The sequence below is a fragment of the Corvus kubaryi genome, unplaced genomic scaffold, assembly GCF_017639235.1.
Source record: "Corvus kubaryi isolate FWS band 111438036 unplaced genomic scaffold, C.kubaryi_AGA036_p1.0 37373, whole genome shotgun sequence".
NCBI classification, from domain to species: Eukaryota; Metazoa; Chordata; class Aves; order Passeriformes; family Corvidae; genus Corvus; species Corvus kubaryi.
The window spans coordinates 798,069-809,248 of record NW_024581121.1 but is presented as its reverse complement, the minus strand read 5'-3'; the positions used below and the strand labels follow the sequence as shown (position 1 = coordinate 809,248).

Sequence of the window (11,180 nt, the reverse complement as noted above, 5' to 3'; positions counted from 1 at the left end):
AGGGGTTTGAGCCCACGGCAGTGCTGAGTGGTGAGACACCTCAGCTGGGGCTGTGAAAGCCTCAGGAACTGCCTCCCAGTCCTCTTCCCCTTTCCCTCCTGGCTGTGTCCATGTGACAAACCCAGAGCCCCCATGCATTTGGCGCTGCCCTGTGCCCCACAGGTGGCCGGGACTGAAGGAGCTCCTGAGAAGTAGAAGATGTTGCCTCAGCCGAGGCAATCCCAGCATTTCGGGAAGCATGCAAGCAGTCTGCAGCTCACACTTGGATTTACACCGCTGCATGGCCCTTTGCTGCTTGCCGAGGATCCGGCCCTTTGGTAGGCTCCGAAATGATCCCAAGCCCCCCTGCTTTGTTATTAAATCAAATCCATCTGGCCACGACCACGGACGGTTGTTATTCGAGATCCCTCTCCTAGAGGAGCTGGGATTAGCTCCGGGCATGGGGGATTCTCCCTCCCTCCCTCCCTCCCTCCCTCCCTCCCTCCCTCCCTCTCTTCCACCGCTCCCAGCCCTCCTGCCTCTCTCTTTTGTGTTTCTCCACTTCTCGAGGAGCAGGGGGAGGCGCGGGCGCGTTCGGCAGCTTTTGTGCAGCGCGGAGCTGCACGGGTGTCCCCGCAGGACCGCGGTGCCACCGTGCTCCCGGTGGGTCCCATCTAGACATACCTGCGCCCCACCTCCCCACACCAGGGCAACCAGAACCCCCGAGCCCTGGGAATGCCACAGCTGGCACAGGGAGTGACAGTGACATGGGGCTTTGTGCCAGCCACCTGCCACCCCCATTTTTGACCCCAAGCAGCTGAAACACTGCCGGGAGCTGCTCTCCCCAGGGACATGCAGGGCTGAGCAGGTAATCCCCTCTCCCAGCCCCAGAGAACCCACCGACCCAGGAGAGCAGGGTGAACGGGAATGATGTGGGACGTGCTACTGTGGAGCAAGTGCTTTCAGCTTTACAGCAAGTGCCTTGAGTGCTCCTGCTTGCCCGGGTGTCACTGCTGGTGTTCCTTAAGGCTGCCGCTTCCAAACCCCCATTGAGGAGCTGCTGGATCGAGGCTTTGGCTGGAGCCTTTATGAAGACGATGGATTTCCACTGCGCTTACAACACAGAAAGCAGTGGGCAAATGAATTGGTGAAGACCTGCCAGCAGGAGGCAGAGGCAGGGCACCCAGCCGGTGTGGGGATGTGTGTCTGCTCCTGGTGCAACCCTTGGGGCCACCTGGACCAGCAGGGATAAGGTGACAGCGTGTCTGGCTCCAGCCCTCCAGGGACTCCTTTAGGTTGGGCAGATGGAGTTGTGGTCCCCGTGGGCTCTCCAGTGCTGGGCTCTGTGTTCTGGCTGCCAACAATTAGTGTTCCAGCTTGTTTTGGAGTGATTGCTGGGTACGGGCTCTCCCTGAGCAGTGCTGGGGGTCAGAACGTGCCCTGACCCATTGCTCCTGGCTGAGCTTGACCTTGGCCTCTTGCATCCCCTCTGCTGTAAACTTCTTTCCCAAGGACACAGCCCGAAATGCAGGTACCTCCACCAGCGACGGGGTACATGGTCCCCAGCAAATGACACCCCCAGCCCCTCGGGCCCCCAGAAGCTGTGTGTGAGGCACATCCCTCCTGGGAGGAGTGACCATGGCAGTGTAGGGCAAAGGCCAGCTGGGCATAGTGTGAGAGGGACACAGTGGGTCAGAGACCAACTTTAAACGTGGGTTCAGTGTTTAAACCCCACCTACAAAGCAGCGTGCATGCGTTACCTTCCCAGCCTTGGCAAAGCCTTGAACACATCCCAGAAGAGCCAGCACCAATCCCTGCATTTCCCTCTCACCACAGGGATACCTGTACTGGAGCCTGTAGACAGCCTGAGACTGGGAAGTGGCACCTGAGCATCCAGGATGGTCCTTCGCCCCTGGAACCACTGTGGCACCTGCCGAGGCTCGGGGATTCCTTGCATGCCAGCAGCAGCCCCCAGCTCACTGCAGACCTCTTTGGGATTTGGCATCTCACAGCCAGGGAATGCCAGCTCTGCTGGACTTCAGCTGGACTTCCAAGTCCTGGTCCTTCTGCAGCTGACTGGAAAACATAAAAGGAGAAAAGGCACTTTCTGAGGGAGTGCTGGAGTCCAGGGAATCAGCAATGTGGGAATTAACAGTAGCGCCTTCACTCCTGGGTCACACAGAGGTACAAACATTACCGCACCTGCTCTGCTCTCTTGGGGCATCTGCAGCATTTAGGCACAAAGTCTGCATCCCGAAGGAACTTTTTAATGGCACAAGGGACCCCCCAGAGACAGAGATGGTGCTCTCATCTTTCCTGGATGGCCCTGCTGGTACCATCCCCACAGGGACCAAAGCACAGCCCCCTTCATCACCCGGCCCTGCGGTGGGCTGTCAGCCCGTTGGGGAAGACGGGAACGTGTCCACTTGATGTGCCTGAAAAGCAGCACACATCTCCCTGTTGCTATGGAAACACTGCTTTTAAAGCAAATTAATAATAATAATTAACACGATCTATTAAATAATGGTAATAAAAGCATTAGTAATGAGTTGTAATTGGTAAAGCACTCGGAATACTACACGCTCACCCCGCGACCTGCTCTCAGCGCAGGAACTGAAGCCGGGGGCGGCACCTCCTACCCGCAGGGGAGTCCTGGTTGAGGGTGAGTGCCCTCTGCCATCAGTACAGTACAGGCAGGAGCTTAGTGGGATTCAGTGAGGGATCAGACTTTTATCTGGATAATGAGGATGTCTAGACTGATAAGAAGAAGGGTTAAATTGGCTCAGGGCCTGATTCTGCCTTGCCGTGTGCTTGGCGCAGCAGCACACTGTGGTGCCTGGGCAACACTGGGGTGGGTTGAGACCAGGAATCTACACTAGGCTGGACAAAGACCTTGTTCTTCCCAGTTTTTAAACCTAGAAATCAGAGTACTGCCAGGACCTTAACCCCTAGGAGGCAGAGGTGAAGAGAACTCTTAAGAAACTTTTAATATGCTTGAATTCAGCCTGGAGAAGAGAAGGCTCCAGGGAGACCTTAGAGTCGCTTCCAGTGCCTAAAGGGGCTCCAACAGAGCTGGAGAGGGACTTTGTACAAGGGTCTGAAGGGACAGGACACAGGGAATGGCTTCCCACTGTCAGAGGCCAGGGTTAGATGGGATATCGGGAGGAAATTGGTCCCTGTGAGAATGGTGAGGCCCTGGCACAGGGTGCCCAGAGCAGCTGTGGCTGCCCCATCCCTGAAAGTGTTCAAGGCCAGGTTGGACGGGGCTTGGAGCAACCTGGGCTAGTGGAAGGTGCCCCTGCCCATGGCAGGGGCTGGGACTGGATGAGCTTTAAGTTCCCTCAGAGCTTGGTTGCAGCCAAGGGGATGGGGCAGCCACAGCTTCTCTGGGTCCCTCTGCTCTGTCTCTCACACATCTGGTCCTTGTGTCCCACTCATCAACCTACGCTGCCGAAAGCAGTGTCCAGAGCAGAGCAGTGCAAGGCTGAGCCCAGAGCCATGATAAAACACCCTCTTTTCAAGCTGTGAGAGACTTCCAGAAGGATCTGGAACTGCAGAGAGAAAATAAATGCGAAGACCTGACAGTGTCACCCGCTTGTTTGTGCCCAGAGTCCCTTTGCTGACAAGGTCTTCTCTGCACAGCAGAGCAAGGACCTGCTTGCTCAGAACCGCTCAGTGCTCCCGCAGGAGCCTGCCCAGACAGGCAGAGCCAGGAGGTGAATGCCTGGGAAAACCTGGCTCTGCTTTAGGTGCCTGCATGAGACCGAACTATTTGGAAAAGCAGGTCCCCACTGTCCCTGCTGAGCCTCTGGAGAGGCATCAGCCATCCCTGGACTGGCATAAGCAAGGGCAAAACAGCTAAAAAAGATGTGTTCTTTAGACTTTTCCCAACAAGATCTGACATCCAGACTGCTGGGCCATGCAGGATGCTGGAGCAGTGTTAGGATTGCAACACACCTGTGTGGCTCAGCCTCCATCCCATCCCGAGCACCCGGCAGCAACTTCCACCATGAGACTAAAATTAGCACCGACAGGAAGAGCTCTGGAGCACGACAGGATGATTAGAGCCTCCCTGGAAAGGAGGCATCACCTGCAATGTAATGACTTATCTCTGTCAAAATGTGCAACAATGGTTGTGGAACATGATGGGGAAAAGTGAGGCAGTGAAATAGGGGAAGGTGGTTCCACACAAAACTGGAGAGATAGCACTTGTCCAGAGGAGTAAAAACCAGGATGCTGGCTCTGCTGGACTATGCCCTGGACCTGCTTCATGACTTTGATCAAATTGCTTAGAAAGACACAGAAGACTTAAAGGATCATACATGCCAACTCCACCTGATAGTTATAAACAGCAAGAAAACATCCAGATAAAAGGTTAAAAAAATCTCTTCTACATGTATTTAATGGTATGTGTTGTGAGTGTGAATAATCAGTGTCACTGTTCTCCAGCACAGGCAGTGAGGAAGAGGCATTGATCCTTCACTCCATGTGTGGATATCCAAATCCATGCTTCAAAACTTTTTGTTGGCCTTCTTTGGCTAAAAATATGATTGTGGTCAGCTAACACCACCCACATCCATGTTCCTGAAAGAATGGGATTTCATTGGGCATCGCCCCTCCTATAAACTTGCCCTGTTTTCATTTAAAATAACTCAAAACTGGAAAGAGCATTAAAAGTGGGTGCATTGAGCCTCCAAGCAGGAAGATGTGACTGTGCTGAGGGAGCTCATGTGTAGCTCACGGAAATGCCAGTGTCACTCTGGTTGTACCTAATGCAAGTTGATTTGACTCCATGCCTCACATCCTTGTCTTGAAACTGGAAATCGTAGAATCATAGAATCATGGGATGATTAGTGTTGGACAGGACCTTAAAGCCCATCAAGTTCCATCCCCCCTGCCATGGGCAGGGACACCTTCCATTAGCCCGTGTTGCTCCAAGCCCCGTCCAACCTGGCCTTGGACACTTCCAGGGATGGGACAGCCACAGTTTCTCTGGGCAGCCTGTGCCAGGGCCTCAGAACCCTGATAGGGAACAATTTCCTCCTAATATCTAATGTAAATCTCCCCTCTTTTTTGTTTGAAACCATTTCCCTTTGTCCTTGGAAGATGGCCCATCCCCCCCCCCTCAGGCAAACCCTTACAGACAGGGCTCATTTGTCAGGATAACAGGAGACAGGTAAGTCCCTTGGATGAAGCTGCCGTACTTCCCTTCAAGATTTCCTGGACAGAAATACGTGCACATGCGCTGCACAGCTTGACAACGAACGTGCAGCGAATCCAACACATCCTGGACGTGTTGGATTTGCTGGGCACACATGGACCATCTGGCCAACACATGGGCCTCGGGCTTGACATGTCCAGAAAGCATCTGACTGACGGCGGATGCACCAGGCAGCCAGTTGGAGCACATGCAGGAAACCGGCCCCACTGGCACCACGGTGGAGGTGGGTGCGATGCTCACGGAGCTGGTCTGCGGCTGTGCCGGGATTTCTGGGCTGATGGAGATTCAGACACAGGCAAGTGCCAAAACCCCAACATGCCCCTGGACAAAATTCAAAAGAGGACATACCCAGGGAAACACATGGTAATTCTGATGTTCTAGAAATGGAAATCGGGAATTATCTGCTTGCAGAAGATGAGATTCCAATGGGAGGGAAACGTGTTCCTTGAAAAATCAACTACATGTATAAGCAGCAGAAATAAGGGGAGACTGTGACCTTGAAATGGAATCTTTTTGATCCCAGACCTAAAATTATCCAGATTTCAGCAGAGGTTTCTTCAGCAACCTCAGTGCAGTTCTGCAGAAAAACCCCTCATGACCAGAAGTCCAAACCCTCCCCATTACGAACGCAACCAAGTCTGCCAAGGGTGCGGCACCCACGATCCCAGCACCAGATTGTCCCTGTAGCTTAGCACCCATCTGCAGCCAATATGCTGAGCTCTTAACAAAATTGAGGGGGGTTAAAATCTGGTCTCCCGGGCCTGATCCCATGGACCTGGGCTCACCAAAACCAATGGACTTCAAGGAGCTTTGGATCAGGCTTTGCGCTAATTTACTTATCTCATAGAAGAGCTTAATTAACAAATGTTTGCAAAGCACTTTAGGATCCCTGCACGGACAGTGAGACTCTTGCTGCTGGTCCCATTGACAAAGCAAAGAGGTTTAATGTCAACAGGGAGCAGATGAATTGTATGGACAGTGGCGGCCACAGACGGGGACGGAGGGACATGCCGGAGCACAGAGTCACCCCTGCACCACGTGCTTCAGGGAACAGCCAGCACATAGGGCTGTGCACTCAGAGTGGAAGGGAGCCCTTCCAGCTTTCCAGCATTTGGAATACTCCTGTTTCACATGCAGCTGAGCAGTTCTTGAAATGAGCTGTTCTGGGACAGGGATACGACGTCTCAAAGCACTTGTGGCGATGGCACTCCAGCCTGAGCTTTCTAACTCAGGATATTCTATGATTCTATGCAAGATGGAAATGAAGGAAAGCCTAAAAAAGGTGTCCTGGTTCGAAGCAGGTGTTTGCTCCCTCTGTCCTCCCCACCATCAGCTCATCACCTCAGTCTAAGGGATGTGGGTGCTTCCACAGCATTGAACCTTTCCTAGCAGCTGCCACCTTTCCCCCAGACTTGAGTCATGTCGGGGAGCAGAGGGATGCAGCACTGGGAAGTGCCAAATTTGGCTTCACACCGATGACACAAATTCATCCAGAAAGTTTCTCTCTGCCTTAGCTCTTGATGGTGACTCTAAGTCGCTGTTTTGCCTAAGGACAGGCTGCTGGCACTTCCTCAGTCAATGTCAGCTTTATTCCTGCCTCCCACAGAACTTTTTGTCACCAGCCGTGGTGCCCGGCCACCCCTCCCCGACGGCTCTGGCACCGGCAGCAGCTGCGGTTTGCAATTTCTCCCTTTCTTTGATCGTTCTGCAGCCTCAGGAAGGGACGAGGCGCACGTGACGCCGCTGCCTGATCCCGACCTCTCTGCTCGGAGCACTCTGCCGCTGTCCCTGGCTTTAATTAATACTTCTTTTTTTCCCTGACAGTAATTCAGGGATGTGGATTTTAAAACATTTGGAAATACCCGCTTTTTAACTAGAAACACTGTGTTTCTGCCAAAACCTCGGCAGGGGTGTTCGCTGAGTGAATGTAGCCGTGCAGAGACTACACCCACAGCGAAATCCTCACTCGCAATCCAGCGCTACCTGCCCCCAAAAAATAACCTTTTACCCCTCTGTCCAGGGAGTTGGGAATGATCCAGCACCCAAAAGCCCCACAACATGAGCCCCTATGACCTACCCCAGCTCATCGAGCTGGTTCAAGCCACCTGGCAGAGCTAACTTTAACCTGAATTACTCCTGAAATCCAGCTTCCCCAGAGGCAGTGATGCCAGACGGGAGGTAAGATCATTCCCAAGCAGCTGCTATCACTGGGAAGAGGATCAAAGTCTTGGTTGTAGCCCAGCTATGCCCCCAAAATATTGTATGAACTGAGAGACACTGCTATCAGGGACCCATCAGGATTAGTCACTGCCCATGTTGCCAATTCCTGTGATTTTTCTACGAGCATTCCTGGTTGCCTTAAATTCCCAGCTCTGTGAGTCATGTGAATCTGCGCGAGTATGAATTTTTGTTTCTTAAAGTAAGTTTCTAGACCTTGTGGCTGTGCAGAAAAGCAAGGTGATGTAACCAGAGTGAAATCCGACAGCCCCAGGAGAAGGCAAATGAAAAGAAACTCAATTTTCAGTATTTTTTTTGGAGTCGCACAAACTTTTTAGTCAGTTTGGTGATTTCTGGGCCTGGCTCGTGCTGCTGGAATGCTCAGAGCTGGAGCTCCATAGTTTTTCCCTTTTTTCCTTTCACTTTCTGATTTCCAGGGGCACTTTCTTCTCCTGAGAGCTCCATGACAGAACTTAAAATGGAGGTGGAAGCAAAACCATGTCCCTAAAATGACATGCTGCCTCCAGAGCAGGCACTGCTATCAGCCTCATGCGTGAGATCCAACTTGGACAAGCGAAAACTCCATAATTTACAGGGCAGAACACGATAGTTCCCTCCACCACCACACGTGTTCCAGCACATGGACACACACGCGATCCTCGCCCACACTGGGACACCCCTGCACGGAGATGTGCGTGCGTACAAACACCTCACATGCAAACGCGCGTGGTTTATGTACATATGTCAGTGCACATAATTGTACGTGTTTGCACCATGTGCTTACATAGACACACACAAGGGTTTCACCTGGTTGTAAGTGTGGAGCGAGCCACAGCCAGCAGGCGTGTGCAAGGTAACCGGCAGTGTGTGTGAACGCCCACGTGCATTAAGTGCGCATTTTTGGCGGTTTAACGGGGCCCACCCGGCCAAGTGCCCGTGTTAAAACTGCCATGTGATGTGTATGTGCCCTATGGAGCCACCATCCATCACATCCCAATACAAACAGACACCACCTCTTAGAAGAAAAAATATCCCAAACTGCCATGAAGGAAAACATCCCGAACTGCCGCTCTCAGGAGTCCCATCACCATACAAAGGTGAAAAAAGAAAGAAAGCCTTATTCGGGACACTGTTCTACAGCCACGACCACAACGAGCTGCATGAAACACAGCAGTGGGTGGGTTCTCCTGCCCTTAGCTTTACCTTTTTTCCTCTTTTTTTGTGCACACCTACAGCACAACCACCACAAGCTCTAACCCACAGCCGCTCCACGCCAGGTCCTGCTGCAGAGGGGACCTACCAGCAGCAGCCCCTCCGGCTGGTGTCCCAGCATCTCCCTGAGTTTGTACTATACATCAGGAAACCTGGATGCAAAAACCAAACTAAAGCAAAAATTTCCCTTCCCAAAGTGCCTGGGCAAACTCACAGGGAAAGCTCCAGCAGCACCTTACCGGCTGAGTCAGTGGATGAGCCATCTCCTTGTGCTGGGTGCCCCATCTGCCGAGTTTAGCCGCAGCTGAGATCTTCTGCTGGTAGACCCAGAAAGGGGAGGGGGGGAAAGAAAATACCTTCCTGTAAGGATCCCAGAGCCAGAGAGAGGAAATCATACAGGATACAGCGGGGGGTAGAAAAGTCCAGCCCCGGTGACAAGGCACCAGTGCCACCACCCCCCAGCCCTCGCTGCAGCCGTTGCCTTTGCCAGAGCTGCAGCGCGATGTGGCTCGGCGGGAGCCTCGCATCCCTCTGCATTGTCCCTCTCCAGTGTGAGCTCCGGCAATCTCATTTCATGGGAGACATCTGGTTTGATTCAAAGGGAAGAAAGGGGAGAGGGGAGAACTGCGCGCTCACGCACTCACCGCCCAGCCCGGCTGGCTGGGAGCTGGGGAGCGATTGTCAATGCTTCCCTCCACGCTGAATCCTCCTCATTTCAATGAGAAAGGCCAGCCCAGGGAGCAGGGCTGTCCCACGGCCCCCCCCCCCCAGCATTCCCAGTCTGCAGAAAGGGGCTTTGCTAGGGCACGGAGCCAAGGGTGGGGAGCTGAGCCCCAGCAGCCCTGTCAAGCCTCGCTGTGCCTGGAGATACTACAAAGCCTTGGGGGGCTGAGGGGCTCCCCCTTCTTGTTTTCCGTAATTCCCAGTCCTGGTGGACATGCAGTACTGCCCCTCAAATGCCTGTGGCTGTGGCTGGGGGTCTTCCCACTGCAAGACTGAAGTCCTCATGTTTGTCGGGAAGCCTTTTCGAAAGCCATGTCCTCCTTCACAAGGATGAAGCAGTGAGCTCCTTGTCCATGGGAGGGGGGTTCCTGCCCCACTGTCCCACCATTCACCCCACTGACCCTGGTGCCCTGCTAGCCTGTGCCCAAGCAGTTCCACCCCGAGGTGTCCCCGCCGAGCCATCACTCCTCCCAGGGGTCCCTGCTATCCCTGTGGGTCTCCGGATGGATCCCAGCCCTGGAGACCTCTGCAGCACCCCTCATGGGTGGGAAGCAACAGGTCCTCACACAAACCCTCCTTGATGGGGTGTGCGTTGACAGGTCCCCACGTGCCCCCCCCTTCACCCATGGCCCTCCACGGTGGGGGGCACATGGTGGGTCCCCACATAAACCCCTCTTTCTTGTGATCCCTCCATGCCAGGGGTGTGCAGAGTGAGTCACTCAGGGAACTCAGAGTAGGACCCCATGCAGCCCCTACATCTGTGTCTCAGTGGGTCCCCATGCAGCTCCCTCCACCCACCCGTTGCATGGTGGGTCCCCGAGGAGCCCCTTCCTCATGTGACACAGGGAATCCCTCTGCAGCCCCCTCCACCCATTGCACAATGGGTCCCACCACAGTCCCTTCCGCCCATGGCACGGCTGATCCCCTTGCGTCATCCTCCAGCCGTATCACAGTGGGTCCCCACGCAATCCCCTCCATCCGTTCATTCCACGGCCGGTCCCCTCTCACCTCCCTAACCCGTGTCACAGCACCTACCCCCAATCCCCTTCACCCATGTCATGGCATGTCCTTCCGCAGCCCCTCCACCAGTGACATGGTGGATCCCCCTGCATCCCCCTCCACTGCTGGCACCGCGTGGTCCCCCTGCAGCCCCTCCACCCGTGACACAGTGTGTGCCCCTACAGCCCCTCCACACACCGCACAATGTGTCTCCCCACAGCAAATCCCCCCTTCCCTCCGTGTCCCAGGCGGTCCCCCCCATCACACTCCACCCATGTCACCGTGGGTGCTCGTGCAGCCTCTCCACCCGTGTCACGGCGGGTCCCCCTGTAGCCCCCTCACAGCCGCTCCCCACACATCCCACATCCACTCGTGTCACCGTGGGTCCCCACATCCTCCTCCCCGTGTCACAGCGGGTCCCCCTCCCCGTATGGCCTGTCCCCGCGACCTCCGGCCCCCGCCGCCCCGCTCCTCGCCACCCCCGTCCCGCCGCCCCGGTCCCCGCCGCCGCGGGCGGGGGTGTGCCGCGGCCGGACTACATCCCCCATCAGCCCGCGGGCCGGGCCGCTCCCGCAGCGCCCAGCCGCCTTCAAACAAAAGAGTTTCCCCCCGCGGGGCCGCGCTCCGCTCCGCGCCCCCCGCACCCCCCGCACCCCCGCACCCCCCGGCGGCGGCGGCCGGGGGCGGGGGCGTCGGCGGGGGGACCGCGGTGGAGGCGGCGGGCGCGGGGCTCGGGTTACACGGGAAAGGGGCTTGGCCAGGCGGGGGGCGGGGGGCGGAGGGTCCTTTTCTCTCTCTCGTTCTCTCCCTCTGCCTTTTTTTTTCCCTT

General features: G+C 55.2%; 1 protein-coding gene across 1 annotated transcript in view; it reads left to right on the top strand.

The window, feature by feature from the left end:
- Positions 1-10,781: 10,781 nt before the first annotated feature.
- The window catches only part of MEX3A (mex-3 RNA binding family member A), a 12,752-nt gene continuing 12,353 nt past the window's right edge, over positions 10,782-11,180 (top strand). Inside the window, exon 1 of the mRNA XM_042034524.1 lies at positions 10,782-11,060. Coding sequence (XP_041890458.1) covers positions 10,782-11,060 — 279 coding nt within the window. The remainder of the gene's footprint in view (positions 11,061-11,180) is intronic.